This window comes from Hippocampus comes, unplaced genomic scaffold (genome assembly GCF_001891065.2).
Source record: "Hippocampus comes isolate QL1 unplaced genomic scaffold, H_comes_QL1_v1.1 scaffold73, whole genome shotgun sequence".
NCBI classification, from domain to species: Eukaryota; Metazoa; Chordata; class Actinopteri; order Syngnathiformes; family Syngnathidae; genus Hippocampus; species Hippocampus comes.
The window spans coordinates 893,232-920,838 of record NW_017806238.1 but is presented as its reverse complement, the minus strand read 5'-3'; the positions used below and the strand labels follow the sequence as shown (position 1 = coordinate 920,838).

The 27,607-nt window shown below is 41.1% G+C and overlaps 3 protein-coding genes and 1 long non-coding RNA gene across 6 annotated transcripts in view; 3 read left to right on the top strand and 1 right to left on the bottom strand.

Annotated features, from left to right (window-relative positions):
* sacm1la (SAC1 like phosphatidylinositide phosphatase a) overlaps window positions 1-3,905 on the top strand; it is a 14,040-nt gene extending 10,135 nt beyond the window's left edge. Inside the window, exon 20 of the mRNA XM_019857319.1 lies at window positions 1,834-3,905. Within this exon, the coding sequence (XP_019712878.1) occupies window positions 1,834-1,970 (137 nt within the window). The 3' untranslated portion in view covers window positions 1,971-3,905. The remainder of the gene's footprint in view (window positions 1-1,833) is intronic.
* A 250-nt stretch (window positions 3,906-4,155) lies between these two features.
* On the top strand, window positions 4,156-26,232 carry LOC109507706 (tRNA selenocysteine 1-associated protein 1). 3 transcript variants are annotated; one of them, XR_002166509.1, is made up of 10 exons: window positions 4,157-4,327; window positions 5,026-5,123; window positions 5,199-5,313; window positions 5,385-5,434; window positions 5,571-5,702; window positions 6,979-7,095; window positions 8,214-8,415; window positions 8,507-8,537; window positions 8,642-8,852; window positions 26,203-26,232. XR_002166509.1 is itself a non-coding variant. In XM_019857320.1 (9 exons), exons 1-9 carry the CDS (start codon window positions 4,304-4,306, stop codon window positions 8,800-8,802), a joined length of 930 nt encoding a protein of 309 aa, XP_019712879.1. In that variant the 5' UTR covers window positions 4,157-4,303; the 3' UTR covers window positions 8,803-8,868. The 3 variants fall into 3 exon arrangements, 2 of the variants coding, with proteins under 2 accessions (XP_019712880.1, XP_019712879.1); XM_019857320.1 differs by lacking the exon at window positions 26,203-26,232 and having other exon boundaries at window positions 8,642-8,868; XM_019857321.1 differs by lacking the exons at window positions 6,979-7,095; window positions 26,203-26,232 and having other exon boundaries at window positions 4,156-4,327; window positions 8,642-8,868.
* LOC109507710 (uncharacterized) lies at window positions 9,021-9,803 on the bottom strand. The gene is made up of 2 exons (XR_002166514.1): window positions 9,599-9,803; window positions 9,021-9,165 (listed from the first exon to the last, which is right to left on the bottom strand). It is a non-coding gene; the product is annotated as an uncharacterized LOC109507710 (long non-coding RNA).
* On the top strand, window positions 14,235-19,642 carry LOC109507708 (homeobox protein MOX-2-like). The gene is made up of 3 exons (XM_019857323.1): window positions 14,235-14,728; window positions 16,825-16,997; window positions 19,248-19,642. Exons 1-3 carry the CDS (start codon window positions 14,344-14,346, stop codon window positions 19,473-19,475), a joined length of 786 nt encoding a protein of 261 aa, XP_019712882.1. The 5' UTR covers window positions 14,235-14,343; the 3' UTR covers window positions 19,476-19,642.
* Window positions 26,233-27,607: the final 1,375 nt, after the last annotated feature.

Below are 27,607 nucleotides of genomic sequence, written 5' to 3'. Positions count from 1 at the left end.
CTTAGCCTCGCTTAGTTTGAGTGGCGTCGCCACAACAGTAATACCCTCGCCTCGCATTCTCATGGCCTCGCCATATCTCGGAGATTTCGAAATTTCGGCCCGAACGGAAGCTACAAAGGGTACACGTGTGCACACAAAAGGAAGATTAATCATTGAATGTCGAGTATTTGAATAGCGTTTTGCGTAAACTAATTCATGCGTGATCGGCCAAGTGCGATATATATATATAATTTTTTTTTTTTTTCCGGAATTTTCAGAAAAGTCCACTTTCATCTCTGATCACATATGTAAAGTGTAAAAAGACACTTTAATAACGTCACAAAGAAACAGCAGTGTAAAAAAAATATATTGATGATGTAACAATGATTATAATAGTGAGATCCAGTGGTGGATAACAGTACTAAGTGATTAGAGGTGAAAGTTTATTTCGGATATATGATACAGTCAGTACTATTAATGAATCAACTCCTCTCATTTGGGAGGGAGAGGTTTTGTATGAAGAAGGCCTTGGTGTGACATTCCGTTTACATGAGCACTTATGACCAAACACCGTTGTCAGTTGCAGATTGTTGCATTTCCTGTTTGACAATGAGCAAATGTGCTGGAATCATTTGGAGAAAAAAAAATGTTACAGGTCAGGCATACATGTGACAGTATTGTTTTCCTCCCAAACTCAAATCCATATTTTTTTGTCTTCAACCAATCCACTTATTTCGATTCAGATGTTTAAATACATAGAAATTAGAGTACCGTATTTTCCGCACTATAAGGCGCACCTAAAAGCAGTCGATTTTCTCAAAAGCTGACAGTGCGTCTCGTAATCCGATGCGCCTTATATATGGATCAATATTCAGATTTCTTGGACGTAATACTTTAAATGTTCTGTAAAGCGCTTTGTTATTGTTGTTGTTGCAGCCGTTATGAAAGCTCAAAATCAGGGGTGTCAAACTCATTTTTGTGGCGGGCCTGATTTTAGTTACAGTTTCCCTTGGAGGGCCGTTATGACAAAAAAAAAAAAAGAAGTCAAGAATAACGGTTTCTTCCCCGATTGTTTAAGTTACTGTAATGAGGGTTTTGTAACAAGAAAATGCTTAGAATATATCTCTTATTTATTACGTATGAGAATTTTACATTTTGGTAGACATTTTAGAAAGGATCATGGAAGTTGACATGTTTGAGCTGTTTTCGTGGGCCGTATAAAATTATGTGGTGGGCCAGATCTGGCCCCCGGGCCTTGAGTTTGACATCTGTGCTCTCAGAAAATAAAGCTGTATTGTATTGTCATCCCTTTAGTGTAGCTCCATCCAGTGGATGCACAATGCAGCTGCAGCCATTGCTCTCTATAAATACAGCTGTATTGTACTGCCTTTGGCGTAGCTCCATCATGGATGCATAACGCAACCGCAGCCTATTTTGGCTTTCATTCTACATGGGCCTTGTAATGTGGTGCGCCCTATGTATGAAAACAGTTTTTAAATAGGCCATTCATTGACGATGCGCCTTGTACTCCAAAGCGCCTTATAGTGCGGAAAATACGGTACGCATCAAAATATTTGTAAAATTTAAATGATAACCTTCAGAAGTGGCTCCAAATATACATTTTCTTCAGCGATTAGCTGGGAGACATCACACCGTGCCCTTTCCTTTAAAAACGAGAATAGCAACGTTGCTGTGGTAACTTCGGTACATTGAAACCTCCTCTAAAATGCCCATGAAACTGACAAATGTGGAATTTGGAGGTTGACGCGCGCAAACATCTGTGCTGTGCAGACTAAATCGTGCGCAGGTGCCTCCCAAAGCACGCAATGATATTTCCGCTTTGTTGTCTTTCAGGTGACACATGGACAGAGACTTTCGCTTATGTGATGTTTTGGGGCGCTTGCAGTGCCATTACAGCCACCATCATCCTCTTTAATGGGCAAGACTTTGTGGATGCCCCTAAACTAGTTCACAAAGAGAAGATGGACTGAGTGAGTTACATGTGCGCATGTTAGGGTACACGATAATCAGCTCCAGTACCAGATCAAGATACCTTGCCGACGTTATCCTTCTCCATCCACATATGAAGACTATACTATCTGATGTGGCCATACTTCCCTGAAGATGTTTCTTTGTGCGTTTACAGTGATGAAAATGTTGATTATGGCTAATCTGTTCCCAAACGGATGTGATCAAAATGGTAATATTTTGGGTCTCATAATTACTAACTTAAACCAGATTTTCGTCACGACAACACACGTTTGGCTGTTTGGAAACTGTCTACTGTCACCTTAAACTGTTCCTGAATTCTTCTATCGCCTTCTTTTGTGTGTGTGTGTGTGTGTGTGTGTGTGTGTGTGTGTGTGTGTGTGTGTGTGTGTGTGTGTGTGTGTGTGTGTGTGTGAGATCCTTCACTCTTCACATGGGATAGAGACCGACCCTTGCCGCAAATTGTGAAACACTACAATCACCACTACTCCCTAAAAGAGGTTGAAATTGCACACAGATGCCACACGATGACGTCAATTCACTCCTTTTGTGCAATTCACACTCCTCATCTCCGTGTCAAATTCTTCCTTTGCCACCCAAATGTCACCAGATGACGCTAGACCAATAGCAGTATTGCTTTGGTTTCATCTGGTGGCATCTGGGACCTGAGTATAAAACCGCAAAATAGGATCTGTCTCCCGCCTCTTAAAAAAAAATTAAAATAATAATAATAACAATAAAAATAATAATATCCTGGGTGTAGGTGAAACTGCGAATTCCGAACCGCAAATATATACGGGTTTTACCCACTGAGCTACTAAAACCGAATAGCTTGGTCGGTCTTGGAACTAAATTCTGCTGGTTGAATGTCTTACTGAGTACAGTTCCATCTATAAAGCTTGTCATGTTTAGTAAAATAAATACATACATAAATAAATAGCATTGAAAGTTGACATTACCGAAACAAGATAAATATGCATAGTAATGGCTTTTAGAACACTAACTGTAACATTTGTATGAAACTGTTGCTTATTTTACAAAATACGCTATCAAGAAATATTCATTAAGCCATTAGAAGCACTGAACCTTTTTTTTTTCCCCCTCATCTTGACTTGCTAACCTGCTACGTCTATCCTAAAGCCATTCATCACAATTTGAATATTTCTAAGTGTCATACGGGGATACTGTGCAATCTTCTAAATATTGGCATTGGTTTATTAACGGTTATAATCGAACACAATTTTTTTTTTGTTTTGTTTTGCCCAAGCTAACTGTATGTTTGCACAGAAGTGTTTTGTCAACAATCCATTGTCATTTTTGAAAGAAATCTACTCATTTGCATATCTCCTTCACCTGGTAGCTTATATAAATACGGAATCTGCTTTGAACACCAAAAGAATAGAAGGAGACTTATTTATCCCTTATCATTTGCACAAGACAACTTCATGTCGTTGAAACCTGAAATAAAGTTTCTGTTTATAATGTCTTGTTGACACACGTTGCATATATGATTGATTGTCAAGAATGTCTCTGTGTGAGGGTTTGTATTTGCAGTCCTATTGTGTGTTTTGTTTTGTAATTATATTTGAAATCTCATATATACTTTATACACATAACTAATAATAAATGATAAATATTTTCATATACAGCATTAATATAGCTTAGTGGTTCTATGATCCAACAGTGTTTGGTTCTGCTGCGATTCGATGTCTCAACATATTCGGTGGAGCTCGTGACTTCAAAATGTCAACTTGATCATTCATGGGATATTTATGGTATCACAAATGTATCTTGCCGTGGATTTATTAATCTACAATATTTTGAATCCAGCCGGAACGATTTGTGATTTTTCTCAGCAGCCGTTTCTATTTTTAAATTCCGTTCAGCTTCATCAATTTGTTTGTATGACATTATTTAACAATAAACTACTGTGAACTCACTTCCTGCGTTGTTTTTTTTCGTGTCTAGTTTAGCATCTTTCTGCCTTGTTTGGTCCTGATGGCAGGAAACACTTTATTATACATGCTACAATGGCAATAAGTAAATTCCATTCATTGTTTATGTGCGACCATACACAATACCGTTATGGCTCTTTGCGGTTCCTGTCCAGGACGTGGCGGTATGCATCAAAGAGCTGTAATCCGCCAGTAAATTAAAAGACGAAGAAGAAATGGCCCGCGTAAGGCATGACGTACATCCTCCAGGTGACGTCAACCCGCACAGTTAGCCTAGCACGTCCGCTCCTTTTTGTTAGCATGTGGACGCTAACACGTTTATTTCGAATTTACCTTGCCTTGTAAACTCCGCTTTGAAAATCCACATTGTCGACCGCACCATGAGTACATTATGGATGGGAAATGTAAGCTCATAGCTGTTTTTCTTAAATTGTGAGAAATGTTGAAATGCATTGTGGTGGTATTGTTCGATTCTTTTGGCCGAACGATACTTGTGGCAGCTAACTACACCATTTTAAACTGTTTATTTTCCAACTTGACCCCACTCTGTCGTGAATACCCGACAGTCGGGATTCCCAACATCGCGGTGTGAGTTGTTCGTTTGGTTCCGTCGAGTATCGTAATTTGCGGTATTCCACGTGCTGTTTTCACGATATCGTCACGAACATTAGCGGTATGCTCCAATTAAAACGGCTTCAACCATGGTTTCATTGTATTTAGCATTGAGCTGTACCTGCGTAATGAAATTAAATGGAACTGGGAATGGTGCCCCTTGCTTCATAGTGATCCCGACGTTTTGGAAATGTATGCACCACGGCCACCACTATTACTATTATAAACTGCAACCACATTCAGGGATTGCAGCAACTTGGAAATACGTACTATTTTATCGAAAGCCCGTGCCAGTAACTATTGTGTAGAATTGTCATTGATCCCACCCACCCGCCGTATGGTTGCCCTGACCCAAGTAGTAAACCTTATTGATAAATCCAAAGTTAAAATGGTTTTGGATAGAGTTTATGTATTGGAGCTCATCAGCCAAAGCGTGATGATGAACAAATATGTCTCGATTGCTAAATACTGTTTCTTGACTAATCTGTAGCTGGATTCTTATATGGACGAGAAGTTCATCACCAGAGCCTTTTCTACCATGGGTGAGCAGGCAGTCAGTGTTCGGATCATACGCAGCAAGGTTCCAGGGTGAGAGTCGAAACTCTGTGTAGTTTTTTGTTGCTGTTGTTGCTATACCCGTGATTCTAATTTAACTTTTGACAGTGCGCCGTCGTCCAGCAGTGCCTTGGGTTATTGTTTTGTGGAAATGGCGGATGAGGCCACGGCTGAGAGGTGTCTTCGTAAAATCAATGGGAAATCCCTCCCCGGAGCCAGTCCAGTATGAAGAATTGTTGGGGAGTATGTCGTTATTATTTCTGGTCGGTTGACATATTTCATTTTCTCTTACAGCCGACAAGATTCAAGTTAAACCGAGCTACCTTTGGGAAACAAGAAACAGGGTGAGACGAAATGAAGAAGCAGGATATCAACTGGAGCTTGAGTGTGAAAGATCACCGCATGAGGCCGACTATGAATTTTATTTTAATGTCACCACATTATGTGTTGTCATAATCGGTCCCATTTCATCTTTTGCAGTCAGATGTACTCCTTGTTTGTGGGAGATCTCACTCCAGAGGTAGACGATGGGATGCTGTACGAGTTCTTCTACAATCGATTCCCTTCGTGCCGGGGAGGAAAAGTAGTGCTGGACACCATGGGAAACTCCAAGTAAGTTTTCATCATGTCGCCGTTTAGTATGGGAATACTCACAATCACACCTAGGGACAATTTCAAGTTTTCCATTAACTTGCAACACATGCTTTTGGAATGTGCGAGGAAACCGGAGTACCCAAAGAAAACACGCCGTCGGCGCACGGGGAGAACATGCAAACTCCACACATGAACCGAACTTGTAAAATGTTCTGCCATTACAAATATTCAACAGTGTTATCAACTCGCTAAATTATGTTTCTGCATTCTTCTTATGGATCTTTGAGGAAAAATAAATAAATAAATAAATGCTCCACTCCATGGTTTTGGTGTTATAATACCAAAATTGAACTTTGGATACTCTTCATGAGTACAGAATGTCAATGCCGAAACAATACCATCGCAAAAACATCACTACCATGGAATCATAGAAGAAGAAAAAAAGGCATAACTTCAACTTCTTTGCATTTTTGTGCATTAAAAATAATATTAGGTTGTTGAGAATTGTGCCCCGGTGGGCAATTCCAGCTTCGGCCTTCCCATGTGGAGTTTACATGTTCTCCCCGTGCCTGCGCGGGTTTTCTCCGGGTACTCTGGTTTCGTCCCACATTCCAAAAACATGTGTGACGGTCTAATTGAACACTCAAAATTGTCCCGAGGTGTGAGTGTGACCGCGGATGGTTGTTAGTCTCTGTGTGGCCTGCAATTGGCTGGCAACCATTCAGGGTGTACCTCGCCTACTGCCCGAAGGCGGCTGGGATAGGCTAAAGTGGATCCAAAAATGTATGGATGGATAGTCAAGAATTTAAAAAAATATATATGCCATTATGTTCCGTCTTTGAAAATAAACAAAAAAAAATGGGCAGAACAGATTTCACAATTTCGAACTAAAATGAAGTTGTCGCTGCTAAGATTTGTGTAGTCTCAATATTCACAGAGGGTTGTGGTCACAAAATATCGATGTTAAAAAGCAGCACAGATTGGAGGTAAGTCGTTTAAACGTCGCACCCAATATTTTTCCTTGTCTCACTTGGTAGAAAGGAACAGCCCACTTCACGGAAAAGTCAGAGATTACTGGACTAAAAACGTGTGTGATATCGTTTTCGACAGTGTTGAATTGTGGCACTTTTCTCGTGCGGGTGTATCGTGCAACCCGACTCCGTGTTGACTATTACACATCCGTGACGTTTAGGAAAGCCATTAGTCTTGCCTTGCCCCGAGTTATTTAATGTTTCTGAATCTAAATGTCAACTCATGTACAAGTGAGATGAAGGCAATGCGTGTTTCGCTGTAGGGGTTGCGGCTTTGTTCAGTTTCCCGACGAGCGCTTGCAGAAGCGAGCGCTGGACGAGTGTCAAGGAGCTGTGGGACTGGGGAGTAAACCCCTGCGACTAAGCATAGCGGCTAGCAAGTAAGTTTGTCTTAGGGGACTTTTTGCATGACGTCGTGATGGAACTAAAAACTCGTATCCATTTGATTTAATTTGTAGCCAACCGCTACATTGAGCAAATACCGTTTTTAAAAATATAACCCCCTCCGGTTATTAGTACAGAATGTTTTTTTTCAAGACGGCAACATTTAATTACTGTATTTTCCGCACTATAAGGGGCTTCGGAGTATAAGGTGCACCTTCAATGAATGGCCTATTTTAAAACAGTTTTCATATTGAGGGCACACCGCATTATAAGGCACATAGAATAGAAGCTACAATAGTGGCTGCGGTTGCGCTATGCAGCCACTAGATGGAGCGTCGCTAAAGGGAATACAATACAATACGGCTCAATTTATATCGAGCTTTCACAACCGCTGCCGCTGTAACAAAGCGTTTAGAGATCATATAAAATACTACGTCCAAGAAATCAGAATATTGATCCATGTTTCGCTCCCTCAGGATGTAGAATGACGCACGACACGAAGGCCATAACAGTTCAGGGTTTATTCCTTGGCACGAATACAAATAAATAGCCTTAGAAGTCTTACTTGTCTCCTTCTTCCTTCGTTTAGTCAGTAGTTAAAAATGCTTTTGATATTCATTTCATTATGGTTGCGCAGAGCCCACAAAGTAGTTGTCTTTTTGAGTTTGTGTTGGCGAATGCACGTGTCAATTAATGTCGGGCAGAACCCCTTTTAGGTTAAAATTGGCTCCTGCTGACAATCACCACTAGATGGCGTAGGAACACTAACAGGGAAACAACTTAAAGGGGGAACATGAAGAGACTGTAACACTATATATAAGGCTCATCGGATTATAAAGGGCGCTGTCTGCTTTTGAGAGAATTGAATGCTTTTAGGAGCGCCTTATAGCGCGGAAAATGCGGTAATTGTAGCACCACTGCATCAAACAACTGACCTGGCAAGAATGTACCTCTTTAGTTGTTTCGGGAGGTCTCTGTGAATTTTGATCGCTTTGTTGTTGTCTTGACGTGATATTTTCAACACATAACTGTACCCCAGTCTTGACTACCTGAAACGCCTGAGAGAGACCTGATGCCAAAATGTCCTTTTGATGTCGTTTCTCTCCGTGCACAGTTTAAGGAACAGACCGCTGCAGCCTGAACCCAAAACCTGGCCGACAAGCACCGGCTACACGCCCCCCTACGACCAGTACAGCCAATACCACCAGCAGCAGGCGTATCCGAACTATTACTCCTCCTGGGGATACGATCAAACTGCAGCCACGTACGGCTACACGTACCCACAGTACGATTACTCACAGTATGCCCAATCACAGGTAAGCTCTCGTTTCCGGTTTGGAATCCATATTTTGTAAATAGAAATTATGACGTCGTGTTTTTTTTTTTTTTTTTTTTTTTTTTTTTTAGGAAGTCGATGTTCAGGATGATGGACTCGAAGGTTTGTATTTGGAGATTGATGCTTGCACATCATGAACATATTTGGACTATTGAGTTACGTACGGTGAGGGTATGTTTCCGTAAGCAACTGTGTCTGTGTGGCAGATCCATCGGCAGAGTTGGATGTGGTGGAAACAAACAAGAGGTTCATCCAGAACAGCGAAGAACTGTACGATACTCTAATTGACTCTCCGTGGAAATCGCTAGAGTTCTCATCAGAGCAAGACCAAGTGATGTTAACCATACCAGATCCACTTAGCTACTAAGCCTGGATGCAGTTGCTTCGCTTTATTTGCAGCCGTCTGCTGGGGCTTTGACAGTATGGACTTCTCCGGGGAAAAAAAGGAAAATATTTTGTGGTACTTGTATGTACAAGTGAAACTAGGTGGGCAGGCCATTTTTTTTTTTTTAGGACGAATAAAATACTTTCTAATTCTTTGTTAGTGTTAAATTTGCATTCTGCTTTTTTTGCCACCAAATAGAGGCTTGATGTTAAAATAAAAAATTGAAAAATGTACAGTATTTCTGTTGCATGATTTTTTTTAATGCGGGTTTATTTCCTTTGTGCTCATTAAATCTCAAATCAGGATTCTGTTTCTATGGTTTTATCTAATGTGCATACCTGTCAACTCATACGGTTTAGCCATATTTCATACTGATTTTGTGGTGAATCTTACGTATATGGCCATATCGCACAAATCATACGGAGTCTGAAAATTTCCGGGGTTTTTTTTCTTTTTTTTTCCCCCTAACAGGTAGTTCCGTTTGCTTTTGCCCAGAATGGTGCTAGTCTACTCGAATGCTTTCATTTCCGGTAACTTTCCAGTAAATCACGTGCTTCCTAGTTGAAAACAGCAGAGTATTCATTGCATACTTCGGTAGTGTACAAGCAAGTTCTACAAGGAAACAAATATTCATATTTCGTGGGGTCTTTTCTGCCGTTATTTTGACATATAAAATGCTTTGGTATGTTATAAGGATTTTTTGCTCTTTATCAGGATTTTTTTGGTAGTTTATACAGGTTGGCGCTCCGAAAACTTGACAGGTATGAATGTGCAATACAAAGAATTCAAGAATGCTGATTTCAGCTAAGGAAGGGTTTCTGTGTTTTGCTCAAGGCTGCAGTGCTCAACAAGGATCCACCCCAACAGTTTGGTTTGCAGTTTTCTTTCAGAATCTCTTTTTAATGGCGCACTACAGCCATCTGTCCATTTTCTGGACCGCTTTATCCTCACAAGGGTAACGGGCGTTGCTGGAGCCTGTCCAAGCTGTCTTCGGACAGTAGGCAAGGGACACCCTGAACCAGTTGCCAGCCAATTGCAGGGCGCACGACAGCCATCCTAAAAAAATTAATAAACAGTATAGATTGACATTTTTAGTATGACTATCCAAAAAAAAAAGACTCCCATGAATTGATGTTGATTGCAAATAAAATTTGTGATTCTGAACACGAACACACACACGCACAATGCTTTCTTAAAAGAAAAAAAAACTTCCAACGAAAGTGTTGACTGACAGAACAGAAAAAGCTCTTGCGTGTGTGTGTGTATACAGATTGTTTTATGGTGTCAAGCGATCTGGATCTTAACCGATCTGACTCGACACTTGCAGGAGTGAAAACAGCTTTGCTGACCCAGAAAAGGTACAATAGCTGTCTTTTTATTGACTCGTCCACTTTTCTCACCCCAATTGCAAACTGATCCTGATAAGAAGTGAAATGAGACTCCATCGCTCACTCCAGTATTGTACAGTTGACCACTGCAATGTGTTCACTGTTTTTTTTTAAATGGCTATCATATGTATTCAAACCCCGCTCCAGACATGAACATATACATTACAAAAAGCAAATACTTCAAAAACAAAATGAAAGAATAAATCACCAAAAGCAAGAAAGTAAAAACATGTTCGGGATCACGAGTCTGTTTTATAGATATATATATTAATGGAAGCACAATTTCTAGGCTCTGATAGCTTTCTTATGCTTAGCATCGTTTCTAGACACAAAACGCAGTTCCAATTCTTACATAAATATACCAAAAAAAATTACATATAACCTTCCTAAATTTAATTTAGAATATAAACCTTTGCAAGAAATGTAATGCAAATTAACCTGTGACGTCATGGGAAACTGCGAAGAAAACATCCGGGTTACGGTTTGGTGCCCAATCACAACCGGGCCCTTTACATCCGGGGAGGTGTTTAGGTGAAAAGAGAAATGTTTCAACATCCACTGAAGAGCACTTAATTTAATGACAGCCACAATCTTAATAATTTTTTCTTTTTTTTTCTCATGATAAATACTCTGCCCAAATCCGCAGTGAAATGAGGAAATACGATTTTGTCGCCCCCGCCTGTTTAATGCAGTTTTTAAAAAAGAGACCATGAACATTGAACAGTAAGGGATAAACTTTGACTCAATAATCGAAAACACGGAAAACGGCCCCTGCAAATCTAAGATAACGTTATATTAAGAGATATGACGGTGCGAGACGCTACTGTTAGACATAGTATGCGGGACACTGGAACGAGTGGTTACCAGTATTCCCTGTTATAAAAATTGTGCTTCCGAAATCTCTTGATTTAGATTCCGCGGATAACGCCCAGTTAAGGTTGTCATCCGAAACACTGACGTTGTTGAAGCCCTTTTAACCGGGTGGGCGCGAACAGTTCATATATGTCTAGTGAGGAAACGTTTCTCGGTGAAGGTGAAAATTAAAAAGTTGAATATAAAATTGCATAGAAGTGGTGATAATATAACAAATTATTAGATGGATAACACTGTCACCAAGTAGTGTCGGTTTCGTTTATGTGTGACTTTATTTGTGGGATGCAAACATACCGTAATGCATTGTGGGTAAACATTCAAATCTACTTCTTGGTTTTGATTGGTTAATTTTACGGTTGACACTGTCAGGAAGTCGGTGATTGGTTGGTGATACGTTAAGCGTACCCTGGACAATTCAGAAAATGGTTGTATATAAAATAAATATTTTGAAGGCATTTAGCACAGCCCAATTTAGTCTTTTGTTTTTTTTTAAAAAACGTGATCTTTGCAACATTTCTGTAAAATGGTGCGTTGTCTGGAAGAAAACCCCACATTTTTTTGTTCAATGTTATGTCAGCACTATCCTTCCAAAAAGTTCTGTAACTCACGAGCTACTTTGTAACAAAAATTGGAACAATGTCTCATTTTGTTCTGTCGCCATTCCGATAAAATATTCAATCCGACGTCATGCTAGTGTTCAAATTGCCGGGAGAGGGTACTTACTATAAGTCTTGTTTTAAAGACGTCCCTGAGGAATTATTCATTACACACGTCTTCTTAGAAAACCAATCGATCTATAAATACCTTCCCCCTGTAAATTCAATCATTAAATCTCTTCCACCCCATTTGTGTGCCTCCATGTAAACCTGGCTATTGTGTCAGTTACATCTCATATACTACTCGTTATAGAACTGCCAATCAGAGCGATCAATTGTCACCGATGGCTTACGCTATTTTGCATATTGCGATCAACAGCTCATTCATTCCAATTATATATAAGATGCGCAATGACACCAACAAACTTTTTATTCTTCAACAAGAAGGTGTGGCCAGTGGGGTTGGCTGCCATCCACTTTGCCCCCGATAGGTGCCACCAGAGTTTAACATGCATACGGTTGCCTTTTAATATAGTCTTTCATATCTATAGAAATGCAGTGTTGAAAATCATTGTGTGCGCGCGCATGCGCCAAACATTTATGGCAAAATATTTTAACGATCTCAAAATGAAATAAAGTATATGTCTACCATAAATTACATCTCCCCCGTCTCTTTGTATCCTGGCAGTCAATCAACAATCTATACTACAGGATTGCATGCACATAGACAAAGAGGATAACAAGTCAACTTTTCGGTAAAGTAGCCAACGTTGCTCATTACGCAGCGAGAATTGGCCAGGACAGACATATTTAATATACACGTGTGTTTGTGTGTGCGGGATTCTTCATCACACCACTCACAGTCAGGGTTTCATGAAATAATATTCACACCATGCCAATCACACTCATAATCAAGGAGGAACAAGTCAAAAGAGAGGTTTTGCTGAGCTTGATTTGCTAGATGGTCCTCAAGGAATACGAAGGTAAGATTTTTTTAAAGAACTTATTTGCAAAACCAAAACAACAATGTGGTTAGAAACTAATCAACATCTCTATTCTCTCTTTTCAGGTTTATTTATCAATAAGAAAAAAAGAAATACATTTTATGGGCGGCTGTGTGGAGTTTGCATGTTCTCCCCGTGCCTACGTGGGTTTTCTCCGGGTACTCCGGTTTCCTCCCACATTCCAAAAAACATGCATGGCAGGTTAATGGAACACTCTCAACTGTGTGAGTTAGAGCGCGAATGATTGTTCGCCGATGTGTGCCCTGCAATTGGCTGGTAACCAGCTCAGGGTGTACGGAAACAAGGTGATGTCATGGATGGTGACGTCTCCGTTATGCTACGTCATCTTTACTGAACGTCTCCATTCACTGAAGAGAGTGAAAAGCATTGATAAATGAATGAATTTTATTTCATGAAAGCATGACTGTGGATGTTATGACAAACAATGACTTCTCAGCCATGTTCTTTACTATATATGGTGCGAAAATAGTGATTTTGATTAATGGTGACTGCAAGAGTCAAATGTTTTTTGACTTGACAGATTCTTTTAAAATTTGCATTCAGATCAATTGGATACAAATTATTTGAATATACAGTTAACATTTGTAACTTGTGGGAAAGTATCAGCGGGTGGTGGTTGCCAAAGAGTGACAAGGGGTGGCCAGGGCCACCCCTGGCCACCACATAGCTCCGGCCCAGAAGAGAAAATTTGACACTTCAGGAAGGCAATTTAACGGAAGTTTTTTTTTTTTCCAGTGTCTTCCAATGGAATCGTTCGATTCCACGCATTCTCGTTACTTTTACTGTAGAATACATGTGATACCCGTTGGCCTTGGTTTTCCGCCCCTTGAGTCATTCGTTTTGACACCCCAACTTTTCGGCATTAAGATGAGGTTGCGGATATTTGACATTGCAAATGATGAAGTCAGTGGAAAGGACATTTAACCATGAACAACTTTACAATCTAAATGAATGACATTTATGGCAACAAATGTGAGTTACCAAGTTGTTTGCCCCAAATTAATTTGCAGAGTTGCGGTGACTCGTCCTGTATCGATACATTGGGGTTCAATGCAAGGGTCTGTAAATTCACATTTCTTTGTTGTGAAATGCGGAAAAGCTCCATTTCACAAAAGCAAAACTTTCAAGCTTGAGTTGTAACTGCCCAACTTAAAGTGTGCTTGCAAATTGTGCATCACTCATATATTATTTCCACGTGAGCTCCGAAATGGCAAACTTCACTTATACTGTGAGTGAGCGTGGTTCGGATTTATCGTCCGTCGTTGAATAAACGTGGTCAGTCGGAGTGAAGCAATGAACCAGCCTCCATCTCAGGTTACAACTTGGATGTAATATTCTCCCACTGCCTCCTCCTTTCTTCATCCCCGCAGCTCTCCTTCGGCTTTCCAACGCAACTTCTGCTGAAATGGTATTGACCTTCCTTGCTGTCATCAGTCTGCCTTTTTTGGCCTCTTTTTTTCAGGCTTGGCTTTAGTTTTTTCAAACTAAATCCTTTTTTTTGTTGGATTTTGTGGCGAATCTGAAGATCTGGGTGGAAAAAAAAAATCCTGATTTCTTATTTCTTACCTCTGTGGAGAGTGGCTGGTTTCCTCCGACAGTCTGGAGTGAGGGTTTGGTGGCATCCCCCCCGCCACCCCCACTATGGATCACTCCCTCTTTGGTTGTTTACGCAGCCCTCACACATCAGCTCAGGATTTACTTCCTGCCATGACCCCGTTGCCTCTACACAGTCACAGTAACCTCTCGGCTCGCTGCGGCTTCCAAGAAGTAGAAGACGATGACGTGCTTCATGATGCAGCTCATCAGGTCCACATTCCCCAGCAGTCCTCCTCGTGGCTCATCTCTCAGCAGATTCCCTCCCCTTCCCTCAGTTTGCCGCCACTTGAGAATATCGCTTCAGAACAGTCCTCCGCGGATCGAAATTTGTGCGGTACCGAACCCGGCGGGGAACTTTCCGGAACATCCTGTGAGGAGTACAGTCAGAAGAGTCTGTCATCGGATGAAACTGACGCGATGACTCCCAAAGGTAAGAAGGAATGTTTTTCCACTTTGGATTGTTGACTTTACAATATATATATTTTTTCCATTCCAAAAGCCTCCCTGTGTGGAGTTTGTATGTTCTACCCGGGCCTGCGTGGGTTTTCTCCGGGTACTCGGGTTTCCTCCCACATTCCAAAAACATGCATGGCAGGTTAATGGAACGCTCCAAATTGTCTCTGGTGTGATTGTGAGCGCGAATGGTTGTTTGTTTGTGTGCCTTGCGATTGGCTGGCGACCAGTTCAGGGTGTCTGCTCGACGGTACTCTCCAGCATGCCCGCGACCCTCGTGAGGATGAAGCGGATCAGAAGATGGATGGATGGATGGTCCAGTGGTTAGCGCGTCAACCTCACAGTGCAGAGGTTGTGGGTTCGATCCCGGCTCTGGCCTTCCTGTGTGGCGTTTGCGTGTTCTCCCCACGCCTGGGTGGGTTTTCTCCGGGTATTCCGGTTTCCTCCCACATTCCAAAAACATGCAAGGCAGGTTGATTGAACGCTCAAAATTGTCCCTGGGTGTGAGTGTTAGCGCGGATGGTTGCTTGTCTGTGTGTACCCTGGCTGGCAACCGGTTCAGGGTGTCCCCCACCTACTGGCTGAAGATGGCTGGGATAGGCTCCAGCACCCCCTGCGACCCTTGTGAGGATAAAGCGGAAAATGGATGGATGGATTTATTTGTTACCATCCTGTTAAAGCACGTGTTTATTTATGACCAACAAAAGTGGACTAGTGTTGAAGGTCGTCCACATGTAGTTTGATCAAAACAGTGAAATTTATGATTTGAGTTGATTTGGCTTAGGTCGAAGTTCACAAATTCTTTAATTTTCAGCCACTCGTTAAAATTTGCAAAGCTTTTTGTGCCATCAAGTTTGGTCATTTTTATCCTTTCAGCGACAGCGGTTGCTTCAGTGGACAGCTTATCATCAGGTTACAGGGTGCACGAAAGGGTGAAAAAGAAAGAAAATGCGTCTTTTTTCATCGTGCCCTCAGAACCATCCAGATTTAGAAACACTCAATTTCCATACAATGAATTGAAAAAGCCACAGGCTGTTTTCCTCAAACCTGGAACTTAACTCTTTAAAAAAGAAAATGGAGGGGTCATGACCTATGTCTCCTTAGTCCATCGATGTATCTCGACAGAATAGTTGGTTAAATTTTAAACAGTCAGTCGGTTTTTAAAACAAGTGCTGTTAGGTCATCGGTGGCATAAAACCTCATTCTGGCAGTTAAAAAAAAAAATCTTTTTTTTTTTGAAGACTTGGAAGTGAACATGTGCAGTATAAATCATTGAATGGTAAAAGAGACTAAATAGGACAAATCCAGCAAGATTTCAAAACGTAATGTTTAAATCATTGAGCAACACTGACAAGCGGTTTTGGAGATCGCGCCAGGTGGAAGATTTTCGGATTCCCTGGGAGAGACATTGTGTTGACTGAGAGAGTAAAGATCTGAAAAAATTCAGAGGAAGCTGCCAGTAGCCAAAAACCACATTTGATTTTTCACCGTTGCAAGTATTCGGGTATGATTTATTAATTTTTTTTTCTGATTTCAGAGCTGTATAAACAGATGGTGTCATTTTGAAATTTGCATGTATCAAGTGCGGAGGCAATCACAAAATGTAAACCCGAGGAAGTAGAGTCAAAAATCTAAGTTATTTCATGCTAACACTGAAGGAGCCTTTTTATACAAATACTCATCATGATAAAAAATCAAGGTTTTTTTTTTTGTTTTGTTTTGAAGTAACTTGAAAAAGAAAAACACATTAATTAATTAATTTATTTATTTATTTTTTACTTCATCACTTTTAAAGTAGAATATAAATATTGTTTGGAAGTGTTGCGATTGAGGTGATTTGCAAAACTTCTCGTCCGCAACCCACAATCAAAATCATGTTACTGGAAATTTACATATTTGTAATAACTCGGCAACGCAAGCAATGTCAAATTTTACTTCCATCTGAAACCGTGCAATCCGTATGCTTCTGAAACCAAAACACTGAGTCTTTTTTTCATTCGACCCCCTTTTTACCCTCCTCCCGCCCCCACCCTTCGCTAGACCGACTGGAAAATGTTCTGCTTTTCATTTCAGAGTCCCAAGACGGGGGCTATAAGTCAGACATGACCAACAAGCCCAGAAAGGAACGCACGGCCTTCACAAAAGAACAGATTCAGGAACTGGAGTCCGAATTTGCACACCACAACTATTTGACCAGACTGAGACGCTACGAAATAGCGGTCAACCTGGACCTGACTGAACGACAAGTAAGGGCACGTGTTTCTTCATATCAATCGTGCGGAGTCAGAAGCATAGAAACACAATCAAATCTATGAAAATAACTTGCGGCAAGCCAGTGAATGTAAATACATAACCGACCACTAGGTTTGCTCTCTGCGGTAACCCCTCCATCCCCCATGTTGTTGACTATTAGTACTAAAAAGTATTACACAGGATGTTGATTTTAACTGTATGTGGACTGGGTGCGACACCCTACGAAGAACGGACGAGTAGCAAATAGCATCGAGGGACAGGATTAGGACAGGACAGAATAAGAGAAGTGAGCCAGGCGGTGCTACTAATGTGTAGTGGGAGGGGCTAAGCAGCAGGGCGTGGTACGCGGGGATACGCCGTCCACCCACTTCTCCCGACGCCACATTCAATTTTTATTGAAATGTTTGTTGATCATTGTTCTAATTCGAGTTATGCTTAATAACGTTGGCCTGTGATTATTTTGGAGTAGTAAAACATTAAATTTAACGTTAGTTCAACTGGTGTTGTAGCCTATGATTGATGTTCTGTATGTATATATAGAACATCCCAGAATCGCGTACACCCACTTAAAAAATCCCCACTACACCACTGGTGGGAGGGGCTAAGCAGCGCCCCTCACCCGGACAAAGAATCGAGTGCCAGTGTGGCATCCAACTGCAAGTCCTTCCAAAATCAGCCAATAGTCTGACCCTGAAAGGTTTTAACCTTTTCGGGGACAGCGGTTACTGCAGTGGACAGCTTCTCATGTTATCAGGTAGAACATGGGTGGATGACCTCCGAGAGCAAACCTTAGTCGTCGGTGATCTGCGATGCCATCACAGCCATCTGATATTGAGACCAAGCAAGCAATTGATGACCTGTGTGAAATGTGACAGACTGTAGCTAGCATCATCGGAGCGGGCCGATGCGATGTAGCCATCGGCTCGGACCATGTACCATCCTTGAGAGATGGTCAAATGTTATCCACGTTGATTCGAGAGGATCTGAATGGTGGTCCTACTTTCTGTCTGTTATGACTGATCCTCTCTCTTTTCATTAAACATGACAATTGGACCCTTTTTGGGGACAGCGGTTACTTCAGCGGGCAGCTTACCATGTTATCGGGTGACAGGGTGCACGAAAGGGTGAACGTCAATACGCGGCTCGACAAGGCTTTAAAAATCATGGGTTTCATGAGCAAACACTTGAACGTTGCTTTCAAGTCGCTCCCCCCTCCTCTGTTTTTTTTTTTGGGGTGGGGGGTTTTGTGTGTATGTGTTAATGAAAAGCTGGGCCAGTAGCCACGTAATGTTTTTCAACAGCATTGTGTTGTGAAGTATTGTGATGAATTTGGCACCAAACCTGATCAGGGAAGGCACAAACATTCCTACTTGTCTTGTTTGAGTGGCCCAACGAAATAAGAGCCAATAGGAGGAGGAGAAAGAGAAGTTTTGGGAGCAAGGGAGCATATCACGGAATCTTTGGACCTCCATAATCATCACTTTTAAGGAGACCCCCGTAACAACGTGTTTGTTCAACCATTAACATTGCACCGTCAATATGCATGTTCCCAGGAAAAATTAACAATCCCCCCAAAAAAAAACAAAAGCGTCCCCCTCACCCCCCAAAATGAAAAATATTACCCCTTTCATGCACAAAAAATGATAACGTGTAACCTGACAACCGGATAAGCTGTCCACTGGAGTAACCGTTGTCCCCCGAAAGGGTCAAAAACAGGCAGCACGGTGGACGCCTCGTCAGCATTTTTCGCCTCGCAGTGCAGAGCTCATGGCTTTGAAATCGAACCTGCGGGATTCATGTGTGGAATGTGCATATTTTCCCCGTGTCTGCGTGGGTTTTCTCCGGGTACTCCGGTTTCCTCCCACATTCCGAATAACATGCATGGCAGGTGAATGGAACACGTTAAATTATCCCTGGGTGTGAATGATTGCGTGTCTATCTCTGCCCCTGCGATATGCTGGCCCAAAGTCAGCTGGGATAGGCTCCACCCACGCACGTGAGTCTTGCGGTTCCCAAAATGGGGAGACGGATATTGGAAAAAAAACTATTAGGTGACAGTTGTGTTCGAGATTTCTTCTAAAGAGTTTTCCTTGCTGTCGTCATTAAATCAGTTTTATTTCCAGCACCGTTCTAAACCTGCTCTATATGTTAAGCCCTTCGCCATAACCTCTGTTGTGATTTGTCCCCGATATAAATCAAACTGTCTTGACTCTACCTGATTTCATTTGTGATTCCCCTCTCAGGTGAAGGTCTGGTTCCAGAACAGGAGGATGAAGTGGAAGCGCGTTAAGTGTGGCCAACAGGGGGCAGAAGCGCTCGAGCGAGAACTGAAAAACGTCAAAAAGGGGATATTGTTGCCGTCAGAAATTTCGGGTATTGAGGGACTACAACGTTCGGCGAGCTCACCCAGAACAGTGACTGATGATGAGAGCCCAGACAGCGACCTGAGCTCAGAACATCCTTACCTATGACGTTTGATTTCACCCTAAAAAAAAGTGTTGCTGGATGGTGTCGAATATACAACGGACTATGCACAGGATTGCTTTTCTTTTTACAATTCGAGGTGGCACATTTAAATTGACCGATTACATCATTTTGAGCTATTTGGGGACATGCCGATAAAGTTTCATGAAATTTGTACCCTAATTACTGGAGGATGACTATATAAATGTCATGGTTCTGTTTGTGACCAACAGGTGGCACTGTAGGGCTCCCCTTGCAGCTGCACACCTGTTGGTCGTTTGGTAATTAGTTGTATAAAAGGACGCCCAGCCCGACCACTCATCGTCAGGTCATTGTTGCTTGTTTGTTTGCTTGTCCTGTCATGTTTGTTTCTGTCATGGTTCTGTTCTAGTTTTTTTGAGCTTCAGTCATGGTTTTGTTTGATACTTTGGATTCGTTTTGTTGTTAAGACTTTGTCTGTTTCGGATTTAGTTTTCTCTGTGTTTTAATACAATTCTTCAAGTTCACCCTGCTCTTCCCTCCTGCCTGCTTTTTTGGGGTCCACCACCACCACGCAATCGTGACTATTTTTTTTGATGGATGGATGGATGGATAGCTCTACACTCTACTTAAATACAAGTACAGTGGTACCTCGACTTACGAAATTAATTGGTTCTGGAAGAAATTTCTAAACTAGAAAATTTTTGTAAGTAGAGATGTGTCTCCCCGCCCCCATATTTCAGACATAAATGTTTTCTAAAGCATAAAAGTGCATCAAAGTATGTAACAAATGGAAGACACTGCACAGATACTTTTCTATCTATCTACAGTCACACAAAGACACATTCGGTATTCTTAGCCAATGGGATGTTAACTAGAAAATTTTGTAAGTAGAGATGTGTTTTCTCCCCCACCCCCCATTTTTCAGACATAAATGTTTTCTATAGCATAAAAATGCATAAAAGTATGTAACAAATGGAGGACACTGCACTGATACTTTTCTATCTATCTACAGTCACACAAAGACGCATTCGGTATTCTTAGCCAATGGGATGCCAGGATGATGCTCGGTAGTAGCCAATGGCAGAGCAGCTACAAATATGTTGCGTTCAGGAAACTCGGAGCTGCGACTAGCAATCGGTACTGTATTTTTACCTTTCGTATCTTGAAATTTCTTTCGGAACTAGAGGCAACATTTTTCTGTTGAGCCGTTTCGTAAGTTAAAAATTTCAGATGAAGAGACGTTCGGAAGTAGAGGTACCACTGTATATGTTTCAGTACATCACTGTGCCAAGTACTGTAATAATGTTTTGGAGAATTAGTCCAACTGTTTTCAGGCCTGTTATTTGTCTATTCGAAAGATAATTTTGTTCTTTTTTTTTTTTTTTTTACATTGGCCTACTACATCTAAGTGCTAAATGCAAAAGACTTTGAAAAGAGTTTTTTTTGTTTTTTTTTATCCTCGACAAGGGTTACATGTAAATGCACAAGATTTGTCTTTGTACTGCGCACGTTTTGCTTTTTTTTTTTGGTACTTTTTTTTTCTACGTACACATGCTAAATGTATTTAGCTTTTCAACATGCATTTAGCCTGCAGTGAAGAATAAATATTTCTTTCTACAGCTGAGCATTGTGTTTTCTATTTTTGTCGTGTGTACTGGCCGCTCAGTAGTGTTCTTAATTTTGATCGACCAGGGGCACGATTTGACCACATCGTTCTGTTTTTGAGCACAGATTGAATTGTTTTATGGTGAGCGTTCAGGTTTGGGCACAGATTGAACTGTTTTGAGGTGAGGCTTGGGTTTTGCAGGAAGAATCTGGGGTTTTGTGAAAATTGGGTTTTGTATTTCACAGGTTAGCAAAAAGGAGAGCAGCTTTTGAGAAATGTGTCTTAGCAATCGAGAAATACTGTCACGTTGCATCATCAAAGAGAGCGGGGCATTTTCAACACTTTAGACTGATTCATAATTGGCAAAATTAATACCATCATGAATCGACAGACCAATATATGCTGAAAAATATGTGAAATTTCACATTCACAAAATGGCGCTTTCAATTGAGTGCACTCAAAACGTAAGCGGCGGTTACATATCACAACATCCGTCCAGGGTACACTGTTATATTGTCAGTATGACTACGCTTTTTTTTCCCCGGACACAACATCACAAAGGCTTGTTTTTCGGATGACTGAGATGTTTCGTGACACAAATATTGACTTTTGAAAGAAGTGCTCACGATTTGAAGTCAGAAAATGGCTTCTGCAGGGGAACCGTGATGTTTCGCTATTTGTCTAAATTGGTTTGAGAAACGCATTTTTTGGCTTTCAAATTTCAAGTCTGATCCGAGAAATGTAACAAAGCGACGGTGAAAAATAAAATAATCATAATCGTCATCGAGGCGCAGGCAGCCCGGTGGACCAATGGTAGCGCGTCGACCTCACAGTGCAGAGGTACCGGGTTCATGGAGGTTCATTCATTAATTTTCCATTATGATCCATTATTAATGACTGTCCTCTGTTCCAGCCATGAAGCTCACGAGGCCACGTTTTATAACAACAGTGTAATTGTTTGGAGTTAATTTGAGACTGTATGAATTGTAGCTTGTGAACCAAAGTTGGATCTCACTCGGTGAGCATTGTGTGATCCAGCTGGAGACTTTTTTTTTTTTTTCCCAAGAAATGGTTTCACCACCTGTGATTGGCCGACTCCCACTTCACATCCATCTTGCCCAAAGTCAGCAGGGATTGGCTCCAACACACCCACGACCCTAATAACTATAAGTGGAAAGTAGATGGATGACTTCACCGCTGCACGCACTTATCTTGTTGTCTTATGAAAATGCATGACCTTTTCAAAATAATTCACAGTATTTCCATTTAACGTAACAATCATGTCCACTGACTTTCAACCCGCCTTACTTTACCTTGAATTAGTCATAGGACCAGAAGACTTTACACGGGTCACATGGGGGAAGGCAGGTGGACCTAATACTATCGCAAGCCACTGTAACAATGATCACAAAAGATAATATCATGCATATCAAGCAACAACTGAAAGCACGGTTGCCAGCTTTATCCCACAAGATGGGCGCCCTGAAGCAGTAAAGGACAACAAGGCACACCTGGATGAGACATGTGAGGATGTAGGAAGCCGATTAGCTTACACAAGGCGCAGGGCTAATGAGACCGGTTGGAAACATGTGCTTGATGACCTGATAAGAAAAGCATGAAACAGGACGGCACAGATCAAAATACAATGCAAAATCAAATACATCATGACAGCAGGAGTGAACGCAAAGGAACTCAGCTGAAAGGAACAAGTGCCCATCCCTGCCTGATCATTTACAGCGCACAAGTAAAGATGTGAAACACCAATGTACTGAAACAAAATTAAGCCAGTGATGTCATTGTGTTGTGTTACTGGCAGCCTTTCTAAAAGAATTCAAAAACAGAAACCGTGTGTTATTCCCACAAGGGGAGGCTTGTGCAGCTGCAGTGTGGCTCTTGTCCATATGAAGCCTAACGGAAAACCGCAAGGTAAATCCATTAACCGAGAAGAAAGTCATTTGGTCTGACAAAATGTCATAGACACAAAGTAATTCTTTTGATGGTAAAATAACGTCGTAAAAGAGCAATAAAGTGTCGAATGAGGGAAGAGATGAGAATATACATGGATATGGACTGTTGGCTATTCCAGATGGCCTCTCAAGTTCAAGATCCAAAAAGCAAACCAAAAAAAAAAAAACGCCTTGGAATACTTTTGGGGCAGTGTGGTATTTGACTCTCACCAAACAATTCTGTGCTTCCAACTTTATGGAAACAGTTTTCAGTTTTCTGTGTTCCATCATAAATATGCAAGATCACAAACACAATCTAAAGTCGATCAGAAATTCTTCCCCAAAGTGTGGGAGCTGTAGTACTGTAGTTGCAAAATAAGGGACCCATCCCGCATTTATTGCCATTAGAGAATGGTTCGACTCCCTTTCATGGCCAGATGTTCCAATATTTCAGTCATCCATTTGGGTAAGTTGTGCGGTACACCCAGGACTAATAACTAATTGTCAAATAATGGGCTGACTCATCAGGACAGTCAACCATTCACACATGTATGCCTGCAAGAGTACGTACGTAGCGTGTTCAACTAGGCCAATTTTAGTCCCTTGGCTTTTGGGAAATATTATTACTGTGACTAAAAAAAAAAAAAAAAAAAGGAGAGTGTTGATCATGTTCCTACTTTTAAGCCAAACCATGAAGAGCTCCAGTTTACCTTGATAGCTAGCTCGCCAGAAAGCTAGCTCCAGAGATAGCTTGATAGTGGGCTAGCTAGGTAGCTAGCTAGCTAGTTATCTAGATAGATAGACAGATAGCTAGCTAGCTAGCTTCTAGCTAGCTAGTTACGTTGTTCGATAGCAAGATATATAGAAGGAAAATTCAGTCTGATGAAATAATTCTGTATATGGTTAATATCGTCATCACCTGCATAGAATTTTATTGGAACAGTTTCACATACTCAATCATGTAAGGAAAACATCAATATTTAATGAATGTGGGTCTTTTTTGTGTGTTTTTTGTTTGGTTTTTTTTTTTTTGCTTTGTTCAAAAGCATCACTGCATATTCTGATATCAAGCCATGAAAGTCTCAGTTTCTAACTTGGAACTATAGCCCATGATTCACTTCCTTGATTTCCTCCTGGATCACAGCTGCTCTGTGGCTTTCCATTTCTCGAGATGTTGACTTGCGGTGGTGCGTCATGCCTGGAGTTTTCTAACTGTGTTGCACGCTTTTCTTGTAGGGCATGCAACAGTATGAGAAAAGAAACCTAGGACATGGTCACTGGCAGGAGGTTCAATTGGACAAGGGGGCGTGGGGGCAGAAATTATAGACGTACACACGCAGCACCAAGCAACCATGTTTTTTCTTTGAAGAGAGAGGTGGGTTGGAGTTACAAGATGGAGACATGAACAGTAGGGACAATGTAATGAGTGTTTAGAATCAATTTTCCAATTTAGTAATTTGTAGGGCTGCAGCTATTGAACATTTTAGTATTTGAGCATCCTACTCAACATTTTATCAATTAATCAAGTATTCCGTGAAACGATATTTTTGCTTGTTAAAAGCGCACTGATGCATACATAAAACAAAACATGCCATATTAGTTACTACTGAACGACCAATTGGGTTCCTTTTTTAGACCATGTACTTATGTCTTAAAGCACATTGTGCATAGCAGCAAATTATTTTCTTGTCAACAAACATTTTCAGTGAGGCAATTTCAAGCACCAATTTCAATTTAAACTTAACATTTGTTCTCAGTCTAAAAAAAAAGGCATTGTTTAAAAAGGGCATAAACAGCATTCATGATGTTGTGTAACTTCACTAGCCTCCACAAATACCCATTCTGGTCCATGAACCACTTTACTCTAAAATCTTCTTTGACCGTCTTTTCCACATTTCACAAGCACCTCTTCAGATGTGCTAGTACCAAACACATCAATCGTAGTCACCCCCCCCCCCACCCCCTCATCTACAGTGGCCCTCTAAGCACCCTGAATAGAGTCATGTTTTTGTCACAGGTATACTGTGATTGTGGATTATGGTCGACCGATCACCCCCTTCAGTCTGCCATTTTTTGTGTCTGAGGGACAAAAAGAAGCAATTAAAAATGGGGTACTGGTTTCTTGTTGTAATTTATTATTGATAGATTCATTGCCAACAGTAGGGGTGGCAACTTGGGTGACGAGGTATTTAGTGGGGATGGTGGCTGACAGCCCTTGCCATCCCCTGGCTCTGCCAGAGTTGCTTATCCTGTTCAGGAACAAGTTCATTGGAAACAAGAGTGTCGTGAGTGGGTATAAAAGGATCATCACCGAAAGGCTCAGTTGCTCAGAAGCAAGGTTGTGGTGAGGTTGACCACTTTGTGAATAATCGCGTGAGAAAATCGTGCAACAGTTTAAGAACATTTCCCAACCTATAATTGCAATGAATCTAGTCATTTCAGATGTCCAATATTCACCCAACTGCTGCTTATTGTGAAAGGAGTGAAATTAAGGACAGTTTGTCACACCAAATTTTGGGCCCAAAGTGTATTTTTCATTTTCAGCGAAAAGACTTCAAGGAAACAGCGGACTGATTAGGACGGCTGATGTTAACTTGTTTCATCCATCCATCCATCCATCATCCAAACCGCTTATTTTCAAATTGGCAAAAATCAGTCGGTTAACTCGAGACTTTGCATACCCTCCTGAAAAATAAAAAAAAACAAAAAAAAAACTTCTGACTTGAATATGAAGAAGCAATCCTGGCTGACCGAGCCTCATATTACAATATGTGGTGGTGGCCCTACTGTATGGGGCAAATTCATGTCGAGAGCAAAAGCTGCTCAGATTCGGAAAAGAAATGACATTAGCTCTTACGGCAACTCCGTTTAACCATTATTGGCTGTGGTCGATAGAAATCTGGGCCAAACGCTGCACAATATTTGTGTATTGCATGAGCCCCTGCTGCGCATGTCACATTTTGGGCCATTGACGATGTTCCATGCGCCCAAACTGGAAGACGCCAGCGATAAAATAATGACTTTTACTCTCTATTAACTGAATACTATGTATCCTTAAATATATTTACATATATTTTAACGTATTTTCGTAATTTAATTTTTGTGTTTCAAGGTGATTGAGTTTATCAGGAGGGTGGTGCTTCAGCGCCCTCTATTGACCTCTATGCTTTACGACGTATTCTTTTGTATACAATACTAAGTACAGTACAGTAAATATTCTCTAGTGCGGACTCGTGTTTGCGCTGTCCAATTTGTCCTGATAACAGAAATTCCTCATTTGGGAAATGAGCATGGTACATGTCCTTTATGAACCTGCAAGTATGTTGACAAAATGCACATGTAACAACACAATCAATAAAATACAAAAATATACTGTCCAAAAACTGTTTATAGAACAAAAACTGCAATACAGGTGTATCCAAAAAAATCGCAACAGTAAAATACGTACAGTATTTTAATGTTTATTTTTTTTCTGTCTTGGGAAAAAAATGTGTCTATTTTGGATTGTTTTGTTGGATGCATTCTTTGGTTTATGTCAATGTTTGCCTGCATGTCATACAGTTTTCTTGCTAGTTGCAAGTAACTGTCCCGTTGATCACCGATGTCTGGTAATTCTTGTGCATACTGATGGATTTGTTGCCATTTGCATTGCTTCCTCGCTGGATGGTGGCTTGTCATCAGGAGTTGAATCGATGCCTTGTTTTTTAAAGTTTCGTAGAGTTGCGTCTTTCCGACTCCAAGTGTCTGCTGGATGCTTTTAACTTTGTGTCCATCCTCGCTCAAACGGATGCATTTCACTCGCTCCGCTCCAGTCATTACAGTTCTTCTACGTTTCGATGCCATGATCTACACGACGTAAGTGAATAAAGTTAAAATCTTTCGCAATTGCAGTAAAACGCACGCCAATAAAAAGTCACTTACACGTCTTCGTTTCGAATCTGATGAATGAAAACGGCGAAGCGAACATGTTTCTTCGGTCGTGTCGAGTGGGTGCTGCTTTTAAGCTAGTACCGCGTTCTACAGGACGTTAAATGAATAAAGTTAAAATCATTCACAATTACAGTAAAACGCACGCCCATAAAAACTCACTTACACGTCGTCGTTTCGAATCTGATGATCGAAAAACGCAAAGTGAAAATGTGTCTCAGTGTCTTCGTTCCGTAGCATCGGGTGGGCGTTGCGTGTATTTAAGCTCCCGCGGCATGACGTCTCAATCCAGGTTACGGGTAGTGGAATTTCCGCTGACGTAAGTTCCGGTAACATGTAATATCGTAGTCAAAATGTTAATGCACGGGTTTTTGTTCCGGGTGAAGGAAATTCCTTTTCATAGAATTCCGGGGATGGGAATATTTACTGTATATCGTGTAAACTAAATACAGTTGTGAAAGAGCGTGTGACGAGAGAATTGTACTGTACTGTATGTGATGACTATAACTGGATCACCAACATATATACTGTAGATGTCAGAGTAATAATAAATACCACTTTGCCTCATGAGTGGTTTTGTTACAGAGTTGGCGTTAATAAGTGAATTTGTCAATCTCTGTTGTATTAAGCTGGCAACTGAAAAAAGTTGCTGTCCTGACATGATGGAAAATAGGAACAG

Bases quoted from the DNA above. Each gene is read 5' to 3' on its own strand.
- LOC109507706 (XM_019857320.1), top strand. From the start codon at position 4,304: ATGAGTACATTATGGATGGGAAAT. The intron at 5,435-5,570 runs GTGAGACGAAAT...CATCTTTTGCAG, and splicing joins TTTGGGAAACAAGAAACAGG to TCAGATGTACTCCTTGTTTG. The intron at 8,538-8,641 runs GTTTGTATTTGG...TCTGTGTGGCAG, and splicing joins TCAGGATGATGGACTCGAAG to ATCCATCGGCAGAGTTGGAT.
- LOC109507708 (XM_019857323.1), top strand. From the start codon at position 14,344: ATGGATCACTCCCTCTTTGGTTGTTTACGCAGCCCTCACACATCAGCT. The intron at 14,729-16,824 runs GTAAGAAGGAAT...TTTTCATTTCAG, and splicing joins TGACGCGATGACTCCCAAAG to AGTCCCAAGACGGGGGCTAT. The intron at 16,998-19,247 runs GTAAGGGCACGT...TTCCCCTCTCAG, and splicing joins TGGACCTGACTGAACGACAA to GTGAAGGTCTGGTTCCAGAA.